The following is a 20,835-nucleotide window of genomic DNA, read 5'->3' on the forward strand; positions in this document are numbered from 1 at the left end:
CCTCAATTGTTCAAACTGATATGGACTACACCTAGTTCAGATACTACAATTAAATAATTGTTCTAATACTATATAGCATACCCCACTTACAGGGGAATGGTGGATAGGGTTTTATGATACCTTGACACCTAGGTATCATGGTAGAAATGTTTTCGGGGGCAATAGAATACTATATGATAAGCAATAACATAAAACAAAAATCAAAATATTTATAATCGCATACTAATTACATCTGTTATATATTTGTATTGAGGGGTTTAAAAGTGGGTAGATATTGAAATATATGTTGTGCATGATATCAATCAATAATATTGTTATATATATGTTTAATATGTTTATACATAAAATGAAAAAAACATGCATATTATATTATATTCATAATTATTCATAGGTATATTAATATAGAATTATTATACACATTAATTTATTATACATACACGATTATGTATACAAGCGCTACAATGTGTATTTGTTTTCGAAAACATCAATCGCAGTTCAGGTAATGAAGATTCATTATGTCTTCCTATAGGCTACATTATAAGTCAGTGATAACTATATTTGTTTGTAAATCTATGGGACTAAAAAAGTAATTAATTCCACCCATTTATACTATGTGTACAGGGAGAAATACCGGTGGCATCATATTATACATAAGTTATGAAAAAATATAATCTCTGGAACTACTCAACCAATTTTAAAATTGTTTTTACCCTCTAAAAGCTACACTGTCCTAAATTCTTAAGGACCTATACTTTATAGATTATATTTCATCTCGATAAGTGTCCCTTAATATTTTTTACTTTTATATTTAAAAATTTTTCATAGAATATGGACAAACAATATATTTTTGTTTATTAAGAGATTTTTACGGTTGCTATTGGTTACAAAAAATAAAATAGTTATTGTGATAGAATATAATTTTAGACCTATATTTTATATCTGATAAAAACCATCAATCATATTAGAAATCTGTTATGCAGATTAAGATGGGATAAATCAACGGGCATTAATTAGCGGAAAATGGTTTATTTCAATATATTAAATAGTCGGATATAATTGGGTAATTTACAACAATGCACTACAAAAACATTAGTCATTCATAGACTTAAATAAAAGTCAGGGACACGATACACCTAGCTATACAGGCAAAACTGATTGTTTTGGACTTCATTAATCTGGATAAACAATTTATTATTTCCATACATTTTTTTTTTATTGGCTTAGGTTGCTTAGAGTTTATTTATAGTCATAGTTCGATATATTTAGGTTTATAAAAATCATGTAAAAGCATTTAAAAATCTTAAACTATAATTTAAAATCTAAATTTTTGATTAAAAAAGTTAAATAATGAAAAAAATTGACGTTATGGTGTTTAAACATGTTTAAACATCCCTCTCACCCACCCAAAAAAAATCATTTTCATTTAATTAGATAGATATCCAAAAACGGAGAGTGAATTTTGTTGTTTAAGGTCTTGTTAGATTCACATTGGCTAGGAGAAGTGCATTGAACATTTTCAGAGCTTAATCTTTAATAGTTAATTTATAACATATTTTTTCACCACATATTTAAAAAAATTACATTTTATTCTAATAACATCTTTTAAAATACGGGCCATATGCTCTGGAATTTAAAAGTTAGAGCCCCGATTACAAAATGTTGAGGGTTGCCCAGGCAAATGCTTATGAGTAAAGACCGGATTTAATTGATATTGCAACTTTTTTTGTAGTTAAGATAAATCAAATCTGATCAAATATGTACACGATTTGTATTAATTACTGTCTTTCTGTTTAATTTTATGTTGCAATTTATTGCAATTTTTAATGTTTTTGCAATTTTTTTCAATTTTGTATATTTCACGTAATCAAATGTACAAATCAATATTTCTTAACTAATTTTATAATATAAAAATAATAAAATTATTGTGGATTTTTATTATTGGTTTGATTAATATGATCTTAGAAGTATAAAGGAGTATTATCTATGTTATTTTAATTTTGAAAAGTTTAAAAACGTGATTAAAGTTTAACAGATGATGCTTTAAGTGTCGAAAAGCTGAAACTGCTTGTACAAGATAATACAGTCAAATGTGGTTTAGCATTCATAAAATTACACTTATCTGAGTTATGCACGAATCTCAAAAATTTGGAAGAATCTAATAGTGAACTACTGAAAAGTATGGATATTTTTAGAAAAATTGAAGATATTTTAACAAATATTCCTGGTCCAGAAGGGGAAAAAATTAAGGAAAAATGTATGTATGTAATTGAAAAAAATGAAGGGTATAAAACTTTAAAGTGTTACTATGAAGTCATGTCAGGTAAAGCAAATGTTAATTTAGATATAACGCCTACTTTATTAAATTGTTTTAAATATGCACCAATAACGAGTGTTGACGTAGAACGTAGTTTCTAGTTGTACAAACATATTTTAACTAATAGAAGATTTAATTTTAATGAAAATAATTTAGAAATGTATTTAATCATCAATTTTAATTCAAAAATGTAAAATTAATATTAAATGTAATTAATGTAATATTAATTAATGAATATATAAACACGACTTGCATTTTTATAGTGCAATTTATTTTGCAATTTTTATGGGATTTTTGGTGCAATTATACAATTTTATGATGCAATTTTTGAGTGTTTTTAATGCAATTAAATCCGGTCTTTACTTATGAGTTATGATAATAACATTAAGAGGCAAAAGTAAGGAATTAGTCGGAGTTTGAAGAGAAAAATATTTGTTGAGAGCAGGAATTAATTGAAAGGGTGAAAAACATTGTAGGGGTTGAGGAAAAGTGATACAATAATAAAAGGTGTCTGACATCATATAGTTAGGAGAAAAGGGCGAAGAAAGGAAGAAATATAGAATGAATTTAGTCAATGAATATGTTTAAGCCATATTAATGTTTTACATAAAAAGATAACTGTTTTAAATTGTAATTATTAATTGTATACCATTTAAAAGTATAATGTGTAACTATCTACAAAATGTAATGTCAAATAATGGGTTCACAACCAAAATCCTTGTATTTAAAATAAGTAGTTGATTTTATTTCAAAATACTGATGTGTTCAATAAATAGAACATGGTTTGTGTCGTGTTAAATTAAAACATTTGAACAATTAGAGTTAATTATAGATTGTTAAATAATATTAATTAGATACTTTTTAGTTCTTTTTGTTATTGTCAATGACAAGATGTAATTTATGTATACAATATTTTCTATAATGGTATAGAAATACGACAATCATAATAACAATAATTAAGTTTATATTATAGTTTTTGTTGTTAAAAAGTGAATTTAAAACTAATATTTTATCAATATGATTTTAAAAAAAATACATAAATTAAAAAATTATTATTAAAAAAAAATTTACAAATTAATTATAAAAAAAAAATAGTACATATTTGTAAGATACAAACCAAAAACATAAAATTACACAAAATAAATCACAGACAAATGTTGTAAAAATATTACTTGTAGGAATTTTTTTCAAAAATTTGTCACTGAATGGACTCTGGAATGAAAGCATAATATAAAAAGTTAAATACTGTACAAATTTAGTATACAAAATTACACTAATTTATAATACACTGTATAGCAATAGAACACACTGATTTCTGACCGTCTGTGATGTGTGTATTCGCTGAACAAAGTATATATAATTAGCTATGTCATAAAAAAACATAAGTAATAACATTGAGTATCAATGAGTGCCATATGAATATATTATAATGATTTGTACAAAATAATTTTTATAACTTATCACTGAAATAATAAAACCATTTACTAAATAAATATTAACTTTAAATTTGTTTAAAAATTTTGTATGACAAAGTTTGGAAAAATGTGAGATCATACATTGAACCTACAAATCCCAATATTGAATAAGTTAATTACAGGATTAAATGGTTATTAGGATTTTTGAGGCTTGGGGCACAATATTATTATGAAGCATTGAAGCCCTTCTACCCCAACCTAACGTTATAAACACATTTTTATACTTAATTTAAAACTAGCACATTTACATAATTATTTTAAATTCAATAGATATTTGATTATCTCAACAAAATTCTTCTACAATCTGATTTGCAACTACTAATTTCTAAAATCCATGAAATGTTTTCAGACCTCATACATTTAACTGTAATATTCAGTTTTATTTTAATGTAATTTTGTTCATAAAAATATGCTCTACAGGAATGATGATCGTATTCTGTAGAACCAACCAAATTCGATAATTTTTTTTTTATCTAATATAGGGTAATATAATACAGGCCGCATTTATTAAGCTTAAGTTTTAATAAAAATAGTTTAACTGAGTATATAGTAGTCAATTTGTTTTAAAAACGTAAGCATAATTTTTTTTGTATTTTTCAAGCTTAAATTAATGATTTATTATTAATTTACTTTGCTACAAAGCATATTGATTGATGATAAAATATACTGAAAATTAGCTAATCATTAGCAATAAATAATTATAACATTTATAAATATATAATAATTATATTAAATTTCTTCCAATTTAGCAAATTAAAAAAAAAGTTTTATGTACATGTAAAATATGTTGTACAATTTAGTAGTTATTTTCAAATAGTTTAGGTTGTACCTTAAAGTCCTCAACATCACACAATATTTATGTCAGCTAGATGTTAACAATTTTAATTTTAATAAAATTACAAGCAATTTACAATATATATTTTATATAGTTACAAAAAATATAAATAATATTTGAAAGTATCTGAAGTCTTTTTCAAAATAAACCAGAATATTTGATTTTATAAATATTCAAGGGTAATTGTCGTTTTAAAATAAATAGTTTTCATAAAACTAAAATTAGAGCAAATGTTTCTTGTTATAAACTTTAATTAGTAGTCTACCTCAAGACTCAAATAATATTTAATTATTGCTTAATGCAAAGACTTAACAAACTAACTATTTTAAAGAACAAACACTGGAACACTCATAACAATATAATCATAAATACTTAAAAGTTAAAAGTTAAAACTTTCAAAGCAGTGCATGATTATAATTAATTTAGATATATTTTATAACTTACTCTTGGTTATTAAAATGAATTCCAGATTGATCATACATTTTTTTTATTATGATGAAAGAAAGTAAAAATATTAAAATTCCAAGTACAAATATTAAAATTTGTAGTTTTAATGATTGCCTGAGAAATATACGAATTTGCACTTCATGCCATACAGATTCAGTCCATGTTGAATATTTTGGAGATGATAAATCATAATCTGAAAATAATTTACATAATATATAAAAACAATAAATCACAATTCATATATGTATCAAAAGGAAAATAAAAACATACCAGGTATAATAAACGCTGGGCTAACTGCATCAGTAACATTAGATGTTGTTGAATAACACGCATTATAATTTCCTCTTAACCATATAGGCATAAAACCCTTTAAAAAAAATATAAATAAAATTATTGAATAAATCAAATACGTCCATAAAAATTTAAAAGTATTTTAATACATTTGTTTATTATAAGGTAGTTTTATACGAGAAATTTAAGTAATTTTAAGTATTACTTGTTGTTCATAAAATGTTTTACTATAATCAGCAAGAATTTGCATAATTATGGGTACATGTGTAAGGTGGAGACATGATATGCTGGTACGACGTTATCTAAATAACTATCTTTGCAGAAATTAAAAATAGTTTGATGTATTATGTGGTTTAAATCAGCTATCAAATTTTGATACATGTTCATAGATACTATAACATAGAGGGTGTAATAGAAAGAACTGACTAATGCAATAACTTTTGTTATAATCAATATTGTGAATTTCTCTTTATACAGGGTGTATCTTATGTCATTGTACGCGGGGTTTTTTGACGATTATGGAACGATGACATGGAATTTCGTTAAAATGAAAAAAGACGTGTTTCTTTATTTTTAACAAGCAATTTTTTTATAATAATTTCAAAATTTTTAAACACGCAGGTGTATCAATAGCAAATTCAACTTTTTTTTTCAAATGGTATAACCACTATATTTTTTAATGGATTCTGGTAAAGCTTTTTTTTCTGAACATTTTGGTAGTCGAATCATCAATTTTGGTTCGCTAGTTTATTAACTATGGTCCTCCAAAGATTAGTAAAATATGCATTAATACTTTTAATTGAAATAATTAGTATAGGCTTAATTTGCAAGTGCTAAACAATTTTTTCTTATAACTACCTTTTGATACACTACAATAGTTGAATCTGTAATTTAATGACACCCTTAAAAAAAATAACAAACAAAATTGTTTGTAAACAGTTCATTATTTTTATTTTAACATACGATCATCAAAATCAATATTATTATTTTAATTTATTATTATAATCGTAATTAATTACTTTACATTTTTTCATCACAGTTATTTTTCTTAGAACATCATAAATTTGGATCCTTTATTATGTGGCTAAGGTTATAATGGTATGAGATTATTATAATAACGATATTGGAGATAACATTGTGTAATTGGTCTAATTAACTCAGATTAAAGAACAATAATAAGTGCCATACCTATGGATGTTGACTATGTATGTAAATATTGTTTATTTTAAAATTTAAATATGATTAACTAACGTTGAACTGCAATAAATTAAAAACAAATATTTTTGTAAATGTATTACGTGTTTAAAAAAAATGTTCAAATCAAATGTTCAAATTGCATACCATTTACTTCTTGGCAGTAATATAACCGATCACTAGTATATCACTAATATTGATTTTGATGATCGTATGTTAAAATAAAAATAATGAATTGTTTACAAACAATTTTATTTGCTATTTTTTTTGAGGGTGTCATTAAATTACAGATACAACTATTGTAGTGTATCAAAAGGTAGTTATAAGAAAAAATTGTTTAGCACTTGCAAATTAAGCCTATACTAATTATTTCAATTAAAAGTATTAATGCATATTTTACTAACCTTTGGAGGACCATAGTTAATAAACTAGCAAACCAAAATTGATGATTCGACTACCAAAATGTTCAGAAAAAAAAGCTTTACCAGAATCCATTAAAAAATATAGTGGTTACCATTTGAAAAAAAAAAGTTGATTTTGCTATTGGTACACCTGCGTGTTTAAAAATTTTGAAATTATTATAAAAAAATTGCTTGTTAAAAATAAAGAAACACGTCTTTTTACATTTTAACGAAATTCCATGTCATCGTTCCATAATCGTCAAAAAACCCCGCGTACAATGACATAAGATACACCCTGTATATATAATTTATAGTTATTTGTTCTACATGTATAAAAAAAAAAAATTATTTTTATTTTTTAATAATGAATAATATAAAAATTTTTAAATTTAACTAAATTTTTTTTGGATAAGTTCAAAATAGCCAATTCTTGAATATGATTATAAGAACGATTTTGATGGTAAAAACATTTACGTAAGTCAAGTAGTTTATTTTTTAGAATTTTTTTGATTAAATTCATTTGGAACGTAATAACTTTTTTTTAAGTTTAATTTTAGGAAATTTGCTGACATGAGTATATTTCTTTAATTATTTAATACTTATATTATAATGTTAGACATTTTTGTCCTATGTTAAGGAAGCATCATTTTTTTTTGTCAGGTCTATATACATATATATTATATATATATCAGGATATTATAGAATATCAGAAAAAAATATTATTGGTACAACTCTACTTTGTATACATTAAGTTGATGTATATTATATATAATAAAATTACAAACCTGTTTCGTTCTATAATTCAGACAATTGTCTTCATTTTGGACTTTATTAATTATTTTACTTCCAAAAGAAGCAAATAATAGTCGTGAAAGACTAGTGATAGTATTTGTGATCAAATCTATACTTATATAATAAGCAGGGGGGCTGTCCGGTAAATGCAGTGGTGAAGTCAATGATTGAAATACTTCACAATTCATAGATTTAACATAACAATCTAATAGTTTACTAACCTAAAATAAAAATAATTTTTGTTTATTATTTAAGTACACTAAAATGAATAAATAATTGATTACTTACATAACTAGAATTTGCCTGCTTCAAACCAGTGTAAGTGGAATTAGTAATAAATTTATAGAGAGAGTAACTTAGAGAAGTTGATATATTAGCTATAGTATGTGGAATTGTAGAATTATCATAGCCATATTGTATATTCTCTGCATCATCTAAAATGCTATGATAAAACCTTTATAAAAAATCAAATAAAAAAATCTATTAATTTTTTTTAAAAATTATAATCATTAGGTAACATAATTTCAAAAATACTATATTTTATTAACATATAACATTTAAGTATACTGAGATTAATATGGTTGTAAGTAATAAGTTAATTGTATTTTTAAAGTTTTAGATTTTGAGTCAGAGCAATGAATGTATTGAATTTAAGTTGGTTTCTTAAGACGGGTATATTTACTAGGTACACCAATAGGCAATAATCAATTTATTAGCTTAACAAATTCTAGACAAAATATTTTGATTATTTTTGAGATAATCACAGGCATGAGAAATAGTTATTTTTTAATGATTGTCGATAAATAATTTTTTGCTCAATCAAACAATTTGAAAATGTAGTATAACTGTATAAGGAACCTTTAGTAAGTTGTTATTAGTGTAATTAAAAAAAAAATTGAGTCTGTAATAAGAAATTGGACAATATTTATTAAAATCTTATAATTTTAAAAATTATTTGAAGTAAAAAAATCATAAAAATTTTTTATATCGAAGATTTGAAAATAAGTTACAATACTCTTCATAAGCTTGTCAAAATTTAACAAAAAAATAAGTAGTAAATAGTTTATAATGTAACCACAAAATCAAAATAATATATCAAGAGATTTTTTTTTAAGATATTGTAAGTTTAAATTTAGACTTAGTTAGGTATTCAAACCAAGAATAACAATGTTAATTTTTTGTTAAATACGAAAAACATTATAAATGGAGGACTTTTTTTATAAAAAAATAAAATTATATTTAAACAGTATAATACTTTAAAATTCAAATAAATGCCTTTATATAAATAATTAAAATATTAAATACATAATATATAAAGAATGTTTCTTTTATTGCTGAATAATTAATATAGTCAAGGTTAGAGGTTAAAGCATTAAATAACGTTTTAATCGTTAAAACAAAAATCAAATAATTTATATTATTCTGATAATATTTTCATGCATAGAATATGATATGTTTTTGGGGAAGAGAACTGATTGTTAATGATTTTTAAATATTTTTTATACTTTATGAAGTAATTAATTAATTTCCCATAATCGTGTTTAGTGTTGTTTTAAACATAGGAAGTCTTATTCAAAATGTTCTTTTCACAATAATTAGGTATAAAATAAAAATAATACATACTTATTTTTAAATTGGTCTTTAAATCCTGTTAATATTATACCCGGAAATTTGGGATCTGCTTTTAGAAAAGAATTTAGTGATGATGGTGGTATAGATGTGCTTTTTGATTCAGTAACAGAAAAACCATCATCAGAAAGACTCTCCTTAAATATATTCATGAAATTTACAACATTTTCACTAGCCTAAAATATAACAATAACAAATTAAAAATATTTTTTTTTAAATTTTGATACATAATAAATTTTAAATACATACATTATTTTTTATTGGACGATAAAAAACCACTTCTTTATCATAATGTATTTGTGATAATTCTACAAATAAGCCAACATGACTTTGATTGAGTTTAATTAAATCATTTGGGAAATTTCCATCCATCATATCATAGACCACTCGACTTGATCCAATATAATCATAAGCTTCTCCATTAAATAAAATAAACATAATATTCCGAGCTGAAAATGTCAAGATTTTTTCAAAATCATTTCTGGTTAAATTATAAGAAATAGGCAATTAAAATAAAAAATTTTTATGGAAATATGATTTATATTTCTATTACATTTGGTTTAATACAGATAACAGCAAAATTATGTTCAGCAGTTGACACGAATTTGAAAAACTAACTACAACTGGTCAAGATACATTCTCGCTTGAATACAGAAAACACAAATTCTTATTTGGCATCTTCTTTATATAAAAACAAATATTAGTTTAGAGTTACACATACAATCTTTTTTCTTTTTTAAATATTTATGAGAAATATACAATCTGTAATATAATGGTTACAATCCAGCAGTGACACTCAACCTGATATTTAAGGTTATTACATATAATTTAAAATTAAAACATCACATGAAAATTAATATTTTATACCTATACATTATTTATTCAGTGTTTCTTGTTTTGTCATTTTTTTTTATTAAACATTGAAAAATATTGCTACATAGATGCATTCAGTTTTTATTATTGATCAACGTTAATTAGAACTTAAATGCTTCTGTAAATACAAAACAATATTTTATATGTTATCCTCAATGGAGTTGTGGAAATAAAAATTGTTAATATAGTGTTCTTTAAAATATATATGTTTGTTATCAATAAGCTACTAAGTAACTATCTCCCATTCTCAGACATTTATAACAAACCTGTTAAATACAACTATAAAAGTATAAAAATATATTACTATTATAAACATAGATAATAAATCATATTTCATAATCACGCATAAATAAACAAGAAAAAAAAGATTTCCTAAGAATTCTTAATTGCTCTTTCTTGACCATGGTTGCTAGTTTCATTTGTTGCATCAACGTGTTATTGTTGTAAAAATTGAAATTAGTATTTAATATTTAAAACTAATAACTTATTGAAATTTATTTTTATCAATAACATTTATAAGATAGGAAAGCACGCAACTTGGCCTTAGGTTATTTAATCCGTTCTTCTAAATGTAATGACACATACAATAGCAACAACATAAAACCATAAAAGTTTCACCTCCATAAAAAAACCAGTCTACGGGCGTTTTGTCCTGTGGAATTATGAGCCATAGAATGTTTGGTACCTGGCATATTATTACTATAGGTTCTCAGATTTTTCAAATCATTTTTAATTATTAATTTCTCAAAAGTTCTTTCTTTCCTTAACATTAATATGTTTATCTTTATTGAACAATTTAAATTATAAAATAAAATGTTTGACAAATTAACTTATGTCTAATACACCTATACAGACTATAGGTAGGTAATAAAGATTATATGTACTATTATTCTGTTCAAAAAAAATATGCCAGTTGACCTAAAAATAAATGTATTAATTATTCATTTATAATTTTCAAGTATTTAGTTTTAATTTAATCATTTTTACATTTTATTTTTTTTTTTATATAATTGTGATTTATTTAAATGTTGATTATTTGTAATTATACTGTATGATTATATATTTGTATTTGTAGTATTGTCATTCAAATATTAAACTGTTCATTAAAAATTGATCTATTGATTGATAGAGTGAAATAATGAACTTTTGCAAGAATGATTTAAAAAACCTGATAACCGAATGTCATATAATCAAAATATGCCTGATAGTATGCCGAATGTTCTATGGTGAATAACTCCCCAGGACGAAACATCCTATCTTAATAATTGCAGGGGATGAAACGTCTGTGAACTGGTTTTTTTGAAACATCCCTTTACCACAACATACTAACACGATAATATAATAATAAAACAACTCAAAATCAAAACTTGGAAACATTTCTTTTTTTTTTGTTAATAGATCACTAAACTTGATCAGATGTGATACATAAAAAATGAAAATACGAAAAAATAACAATTATCCATTTTGAAACTTTTTTAAATGTTGACTGTCAGGCATCAACTGATGACAAATACATTTTACATGGTGTGGAGGTAGGTTGATAACAAACAAGTATTTTTTTAAGATTGAGCTTAAAATTCAGCAATTTATCTTATTAAAATATGTTAAAAAACTAAATTAGAGAACTTACAAAAGTTGCTGGCATCCTCATAAGAAAACATTTCTGAAATTAAATTAGCAGTAGTCATCAGCGTCACAATTGATGTTGCTGTTGACAGAGCACCAGGAGCAAAATCTTGAAACATAGATGTAGCATCTAACCGTGCAGCAACAATAGCAACAGATTGCTCTGGTGTATTTGGGCGTAGTTCTTTTAGAGACCAATACACATTCTTATCACCCAACGGATCACAGAATTTAACTAAATAAATTTACAATATCAAAATTTATTATTATATATATATATATCAATATAATAACCTAGTCATAGGTTATACCTCTCTCTCTCTCGAGGGGATTTAGCTAGAGAAAATGATCAGTATTCATTTCAGTATGGCAGAAATGACATTATGTTGTGCCTCTAAAAATTGTACTACTAAGTGATCAAACTAGGTAGAATATGGCTACTCCAAGTCAACAGTGTCATTCAAAAAATATAATACATATCATAACTAAAACTATTTACTTGGTCTTATATTTTGGTATGACATCATTGTTCGTCTCAAACACGTTTTGGAATCTACAGCAGCATACATGTGAGATTTCAATTCAAGAGCACATAAAGATCGATCATTTTGATTATTTAAAGGTAAATTATGATTTTTAAAGCACTGGAAAAATAACATATATTATGTACTTAACATTAATAAATACAAGAATATATAAAATAGACTCTATACTACAAAAATACAGTTTGTGCCCCCATCCTAAATAATAAAATATTTACTAAATACCAAAAATAAATCAAGTTTGGGATTTTTTATTGCACATAAATTTAAAATCTAACAAATTAATTCCTTTGCTAAAATATTATGAAACAATTATAAAGACCCATACATATTGTAGCGATGGTAGTAAAATTCTATTACTTTTGTAGTTCCACTGTGATAGAGGAAAATAAAACAATATTATATTAAAGATGCTTTAGTATGTGTGGGCTTTTCATAATTATTCATATTCACACAAACGAAAAGCAAAATTTTTTAGCAAGAAAAACCTTGATTTTTTTTAAAAAACTGTACAATTACTTTTAAACCTAATCATGTTTAGATCCATCATCCAATTTTTTCAGGGAATTTAACAAACTACCATCTATAAATTGTATAAAATAGTTGAAAAATGGCTATCTAATTCCATTAGAATACAACAAAATTTTATGTATTTAAATCATAACCAATATTTTATGCTAAATTTAAATAAATTTCAAGGAGTATTTCCCCCTCATAGATATTTTTAATCAGTCCTCTCCTTGAACTTATAACCAAAACATTGGTTTTGTATTTAATATGTAAAACAAATTTTTCTTATAAAAAAAAATAGTGTAATTTATAAAAATAATCTACCTAATATCCCAGATTTTTATTTATTTATTAACGACTAACATTATTAAATAATAAATTGTAAGAGTCACTACGAAAATAAAAAACTAATTTTTATGCTGATAATTTTTAGTCACAAGTTGATTATTCTTACATCTATAATATTGTTGATCGTGTTTTGTTCATAAACAACAAATATGGGGAAACTCCAACTTTTTAAAAGAATATCAGTACCATAGGGGTTCCATGGTTTCATTGGACAACTGTTAACACCTGAATAATGATTAGGACATGTATCTTCTGGGCTAAATCCATTATTCAGTAAATTATCGTTCTCTATTATTTCTTGTTCTGTACCATTCATTAGTAACATTATACCGTTTACTTTAGCACTCAATTCAATGCTTTGTAAAACTTCTCTGCAAATAAACAGGATATTTTTTAATATTATATTATTTAGAACATAAGCAATATGTATTTTAATCTTAAGGCACTTATTAAAGTTTTTATATACAATTAATAATTAGAAGAAATACTTAAATCCATACATACACAGTTTGTAATCACATATATTAAAAGCATTAATAATTCCAAAACAAACATTACCCATTAAACATTTTTGGTGTTAATGCTACAGTGTAAGGATCAGCATTTCCTTCATTAAACAACCAATTTAAATCAGTTGAATTTGATACCAAATGTAATGTACCAACATTTCCAAATCTTGAAGCTATAAAATTGCAAAATAAATAATGGAACATAATTAGTTATTAGTTATTACTTATATCTAAAACATAACTTACAAGTACACCCAAATTGATTTGTTCCATTTAGCCTAAGAAAACATGGGTTATCCGCTATGATATTGGCATACATTTGATCTTTGACCGAAAGACAATTTAATAGAGCTAAAAAGAAATAGTAATCATATAATACAGCATATGTTAGTATTTTTGTTGGATAACTTACTATAAGTCGCAAAATGCAAACATACAAATAAAACAAGACGTACACTAATCATTTTGTTTATTTTAGAATAACAGAAGAAGGTAAAAAAAATAGCTATAATAATAAATTTTCAAACAGGGAAAATTTTTAACTACATTTCTGTTTTTTTAAATACCTTCATCAGCTCAACACTTCAGTGTTCAGTTGTTATATCAGATAAATTATACATTTATACATATCAACGTAATCGTTTATCACAATAAATTCTGAATTCAAAATTTTTTCATAAAATGAACATAACCTAAAATAATACAATTTTAGGCACGGTAATAATGGTATTGTGGTAACATCAATTTATCGTTTTCTCTTATCACTCACAAGTACCCAGGTATCCAGACATCGTGTGTAAAATATTTTAGAAACGGATTCATCCTTATCATATTAACTGGTGTCTGGTGCCTAGCGTGCCTTCATGAAATAAACAAGAAGAGAATGAAATTTACTACATTTTATAACTGTTTTTTATTTTGAACAGCCAATCATTGGAAATTCAACAGGTTAGATTATTAATACAGCATTTACTACCATTTACCATAATTGTTATTTTTAATTTTAGTATACAGATAATAATTTGTGTATTTTATTTGCTTGACACTTGTTAGACTTGCAAGACGTAAATATAGAACTAGGCTTTTGCACTTAATACGTACATTAAACCTCAACATAATAATTGATTGAAATCGAGTGAGTAGTGATTTAGAAGGTGATCATTGATCATGTACAAATGTATAATCACTATGTTAATGATTGATTTGGTTATTTGTATGATAGGTGGTTTTATTCTGTTTAATCAGAAACTATAAAAAAAAATTACAGTGTTGAGAGAGGAAAAGCAGATAGTATCCTAGGCCCTCTAATCATGCTTATGTTATATGCAGTTGTTGTTAATTAGTTTATGGTTTATATATTTTACATATCTCATTAAACTGCTTTAATGTTAACATAGTAAATGACAAGTTAATGTAGTTCGATATTAGGAAACCTTTTTTTTTAATAGAAAACAATTTTCCTTAGAATTTCACATTTTATGTGTTATTTTATTTTAAATACAAATTTATTTTTATTCCAAATAAGATTAGATTGAAAAATAATAAGTCTGTTGAATTCTTTAGGTATATAAAAAACTTTTATTTGATGGTGTATAAGTTTAAAGGAATTTCAATTTAGTTCTAGATGACTAGCAATTATAGTTATTGATATTAGAACCATCAAAAATGAATCTAAATACTTGAAAGATGTTGCGTATAATAAAATATATAAATGTATAATTTTAAGTCCCTGCAAATAATTTTTTAAATAACAAAAAAATAATTAAAAACATTTATTGTTTAATATCTAATTTTGTCCAAATTTGAACCCAATGTCTAAAAAACATAAGTACTTTTCTGCGGTTAGGATTTCTTGGGAAAGTAAGGATGGGGAGATATTTTATGAGAGGCATAGGCGTACACAAGACATTATTTCTGAGGGTACACAGTTCAAACACATTGAAAATTTTAGTATGTTACCCAGCCACAAACTAGTCAGGTCAGAATTAATAAAAAAAAAATTCATATACATTTTATTTGTCTTAAAAGTCAATCATTTTATACATTATAATTCAAGACAACGTGGACCTGGGTATGTAAACTTTACTTCATCAATTACATTTTCTGTATTGATTTGTGATGCCACTATCTATCGACTATCGCACCGCGATAACTGAAAACGATTTTAATTGTGTATCGTACATACCAGCTGCTGCACTCATCGTGTGACCACGGGTTTGAAAAAAATTATAAACTTAAAAAATATTATTCATCTATTTATCTATTTTTAGCTGAACTCATTTGGCCACACTCCCCGTGTGCACGCCTATGATGAGAGGAGTTTATGGAAAGGTGTGTTGAAAATGAGTGCTTCTTCTTACACTGTTCTCATATAGAGATCGTAATAAAGAGTTATTTTAGAGATAGGGTGGAGCATTGGATAATCGTCTGAGTGATATGTTTTGGAATGCTTGGATTCTATTAGTGTTAGATTTTTGTGCCGCACCCCACAGCTGAAGTCCATATATCCACATTGGATTAAATAGAGCTTTGTAGATTAATAGTTTGGTGTTTAAGGTGGACCTCTTATTTCTGATTAACAAAGGTCTGATCACACGCATGTGATTATTTAAGATTAATCGTTAGGTTCAAAGGTGTTTATTCCATGTCTTTTGTCAAGGATTAATCCTAAATATCTGATAATGTCAGATGTGGTAATTGGTACATTGTAAAGGGTAATGTTTGGACAAATTCCTTGTTTGACTGTGAATGTTGTGTGTATCGATTTATTTTGGTTAATTTTGACTCACCACTTTTCATATCACTCAGCCAAGTTATTAAGATGTGCTTGTAAGTGTGATGAACTGATGAGGCAATCAGAGGATCCACATTGATGGATCAGATGATTTTGTTGTATGGAAGGTTGGTCAGCTATGTAGATGTTAAAGAAAAAGCGGGAAAGTATACCTCCTTGTAGTACATCCGCTTTAATTGGTGCAAATCCTGATGTCGATGAGTTATATTGGACTTTCAAGTGTGAGAATTAATATTAAAAAAAATTATACAACTATGTTTAGAAAATGCTTATATCAACATTTTGTGGAAATTTCAAATATCTATATTTATTTGTCTTTGAATTACCTACAGCAAAATAAAAAAAATGATTTGTTGTTTTTCCCAATTATAATGAAAAGTACTGGGAATTTTCAATTTTTGACCTCCAAGAAGAACCAACTAGATCTAATGTGTTACCACCCTCAAAGTTGAATATCTGACCATTTTTTATTCTATAAATTGTACATACTTACAGTAAGACAACACAGCTTAAGATTAATAAATGCATTGCTCTGCTCGGAAACTAAAATATATAATGTCATTAAAAAATTTAAAAAGAAGCAACTTAAAAAATTATAACAATGCAAATTAAAAATAGAAATTATTAAGAATAATTTAAAAAAAAACCTGTTTTCATTTTATGTAAAAAATTATTTCTATAAATGATAGGTAATATATTTTGAAAAAAATAAGTGTTCATCTTTTAAAGTATCACCTTGATTAAAAACAAAAAAATTTTAATTGATTTAAATTTTTTGTATTTAAATGAAAAGTTGTTATACAGAATAAGATATTATACTTAAAAAATTGTGAAAAGTAATATAACTAATATTTATTATGATTAATATCTCCATAATTTTGCATAACTAATAATATATACCATATTATATTACAATTAAGAATACAATTCTTAACATGAAATTGATTGATTATTTACTAATGTAATTATATATTTGTCTTAGGAATGGCTCCTAAAAAGAAAACGATCAATGGGTTTTCTGTATTCATGATGGAAACTCGACAGAAATTAATAAATGAAGGGATAAGACGAAGCATGGCTGAGATGCCAGAGTATTGCAGAAAAGATTGGGAAAATATGCCTGATGAGATGAAAGAAAAGTATAAGATAAAAGGTAAACAGATGAAAAGTGATACAAAAGTAGTCAAATATACTTCTATTGGTGAAAATATAGAAGATGTTCGAAGACAATTAGATGAAAGTAAATCGCAAACAGATGTTATGTACTCATATATAGATGTATTGCTTAGTATGCAACCAGCCACCTATTATCTTCCCAAGCAAAAATTCATTTTGATTCATATAAACCCTTATACATGCGAGAAGGAAGGATTTTATTTCCCTGCTGAGATATCCATGGCAGAGTTTTCTTTAGAAAAAGGCTTGATACGCATGTATCATCAGTTAATTGGATTTGATCAAATCAGAACAAATGCTCCTCGAGCTCCTACAGCAGATATTAACAATCATGCTGCCAACTATCATAAAATTGACGTATTCTCAATGTTTTCCAAAAACTACACAGAAATATTATTAAAAATGATTGGTAAGTATGAATAATAAAAATTATTAAATTTTTTTTGTTTCAAACTATTGTTGAAACGTATGGTAATTTTTTAGGTTTTATCATGAACAAGGAAGTTGATGTAACTGTTCTAAATGACCCAGCATTAGACATGCCACCAGTCTATACTGCACATAGACCTATTGAAAACGAGTTAATGATTACTAGTGCAAGTTTATTTAATTTATTCAAAAGTGCAGTAGAGGATGCTGGAAGAACTGATTTTAATAATATTATTAGAGTTTACCACTTGGATAAACTATTCATGCAACTGAAAAATGCATGTTATAAGGTTAAACATCCGGACACAGATGATTTAGCTTTACCTTCTGTTGCTTTGGCTACCGATAGCTTATCAAAAGATGTGTTAACTACGATTAAAACAATTGGTTGTAATTTCCATGAAAAAATTGATTACCCCCATGTTTGTAGTAACTATTTTGTATGCAAGTGGATCAACATTTTATCAGCCCATTGTTGTCGCTATTTTGACATAAAACTTGTAACTGGTTCTCATTATGATTTTGATTTATCTAAATACTGCAGTTCAATTGAAGAACATTTGGAGAAAATTAGTATTTCTAAATTTGCTTTAGAGTATGATGATGACATTGAAGTTGATAAATCAAATACTTTAGCGCCCAACAGTTTTCCAGCACTTGAAGGTAAATTATCAACTGTTATTCCAAAACCAATATGGAATAAGCCAGAGTATAAAACAAATACAAATGGCAAAACTATAGCAAATAAAGAAGAGAATTTTCCTCCACTTGGTGATTTGAAAAATATGAAAAAAAATGCTCCTGTAACTGCTAAGAACAGCTGGTGTAAGAATACAGGTCGTGGCAGAGGTATAAGCCAAGTTCAAAGTAATAACCAACACCAATTGAATGAAAACTCAAATCAACCATCCAAGAGAAGAGGACTTTATATTGATAGAAATAAATAGTCTAGACATGTGAGTTATTATACTATATTTTACCATAATTTTAATGTTCAACTCTGATAAAAAAAATTACATTTTTTAATTTTTTAATTTTTTAATTAAAAACAATATATTTTTGTCATTTAAAACTGTGTTTTAATACAACGAATATTAAGATACTCAAGTATTGATATTGTACAACAATAAAAATATGTACTATTATTAATAAACATTATTGCAAATCAATTGTCTAATAAAAAGATAAATTTTCTAGAAACATTATTAACTATCTGTGTAAATATGAATTTAATTTTCGATTCAACTATATTATTTCTAATCCGAGGTAACCTGAATAGTAACTTTGTTATGATGATGCCTAACCAAGTAGTTCTAAAGCCTAAAACTATATATTTATAATGTAGAATGTGGATTATGGAAATCTTAAATGTCATATATGGGTACAGTGTTGCATAACCTCTTAGGTTAGATAAATGTATAATATAATATCATTTTTATTATTTACCATACTTAAGATAAAATATGTAGCATGATCCTCTACTTGGTCACCATTGGCCGTCTACCAAAATTATTCTCAAATGTTAAAAATGTGTTGTAAGACTTGAATATCGGACTATGTACTCAATTATTTCTATTTAATTTGTACACATCATACAATATTATAATAGATATTTCATGTGAATAAAGTTAATATTTTATTAAATGACACTAATACATTAATATACTGTATTTTTATATATTTGTTTATTTATTTATTCTTAAGCTATAAATGTTTTGATTTTACTATGATTTGTTTTGTGCATCTGTATATAATAATTAGTCAAAACAATGCTTCAATTTTAAACTTCAGTAACATTTTTAGTGGGAACGTGAAACATATATTATAGAGTATATAATGTGTACAATTTGTTTTATTTATTAATTTAGCCCTCAATAAAAAGTACTTAGTAGATGAAAAGATTAGCGTCCATGGTTTAAAAGGTTGCAGACCTACAAGATCTCTAGAATAGACTAATAGGTCACTTACAGCAAGTTATATAGATACTGTTGTACCAGGGAGACATGAGGTTTAAATGCATAAGCAGAAATCCAGGGAGGGAGGTCACAGTGTAGGGTCCTTTAAAAATATTTTCAATGGTTTTTCATCTATATTTAAATGGCTGAGTAAGTTTTTACTTGCAATAATTGAATCATTGTGGAAGGAATTAATAATTTTATCTTCGACAAAATCCATTATGGAAGTGTGGAGGGTTGTCAGTTGGTCTGCTGAATATAGAGGAATAGAAGAAGATACAGTTCTTGCAGGACCCTCGGCCAATATTTTAGTCAAAGACAAAATTTTAGACCCTACTTTTATGACAAATTAAGTAACGGTTTTTCTAGGTATGATTAAAAAAATAAATAAATGGGTTGAGGTAGAATTTTTTTAATTTGTACAAGAGGACGGAATACCACACTTTATCAAACGCTTGAGCTACATCAAGGAGAAAAACTGAGGAGTTATCTTTTTTTCCTAAAGATTGTTGGGCGGTGAGCTTCTTGATAATAAGCACCAAAGCTTCATCTGCTGTTTAAAGAATTGGATGGTTCAAATAATAAATATGACAACTCATTTAGTTTTTTTGTAGATTCTTGAGTTTTCTCAAAAAATTAATCAGCACTTCTTTGGCTAGACAAAACAATTTTATTTTTGGTAGCCTATACAATTT

General features: G+C 25.5%; 2 protein-coding genes across 2 annotated transcripts; one reads left to right on the forward strand and one right to left on the reverse strand.

Moving 5' to 3' along the window:
* Window positions 1–3,815: 3,815 nt before the first annotated feature.
* LOC111029201 (nicastrin) lies at window positions 3,816–14,433 on the reverse strand. The gene is made up of 13 exons (XM_022308115.1): window positions 14,199–14,433; window positions 14,033–14,137; window positions 13,836–13,959; window positions 13,384–13,648; window positions 12,377–12,521; window positions 11,882–12,112; window positions 9,628–9,827; window positions 9,373–9,554; window positions 8,038–8,203; window positions 7,743–7,970; window positions 5,342–5,438; window positions 5,073–5,264; window positions 3,816–3,877 (listed from the first exon to the last, which is right to left on the reverse strand). Exons 1-13 carry the CDS (start codon window positions 14,248–14,250, stop codon window positions 3,816–3,818), a joined length of 2,049 nt encoding a protein of 682 aa, XP_022163807.1. The 5' UTR covers window positions 14,251–14,433.
* A 148-nt stretch (window positions 14,434–14,581) lies between these two features.
* On the forward strand, window positions 14,582–19,355 carry LOC111029155 (protein maelstrom homolog). The gene is made up of 3 exons (XM_022308034.1): window positions 14,582–14,734; window positions 17,563–18,165; window positions 18,240–19,355. The coding sequence occupies exons 2-3, from the start codon at window positions 17,565–17,567 to the stop codon at window positions 19,130–19,132; spliced, it is 1,494 nt and encodes a 497-aa protein (XP_022163726.1). The 5' UTR covers window positions 14,582–14,734; window positions 17,563–17,564; the 3' UTR covers window positions 19,133–19,355.
* Window positions 19,356–20,835: the final 1,480 nt, after the last annotated feature.

This window comes from Myzus persicae, unplaced genomic scaffold (genome assembly GCF_001856785.1).
Source record: "Myzus persicae strain clone G006 unplaced genomic scaffold, MPER_G0061.0, whole genome shotgun sequence".
Lineage (NCBI taxonomy): Eukaryota > Metazoa > Arthropoda > Insecta > Hemiptera > Aphididae > Myzus > Myzus persicae.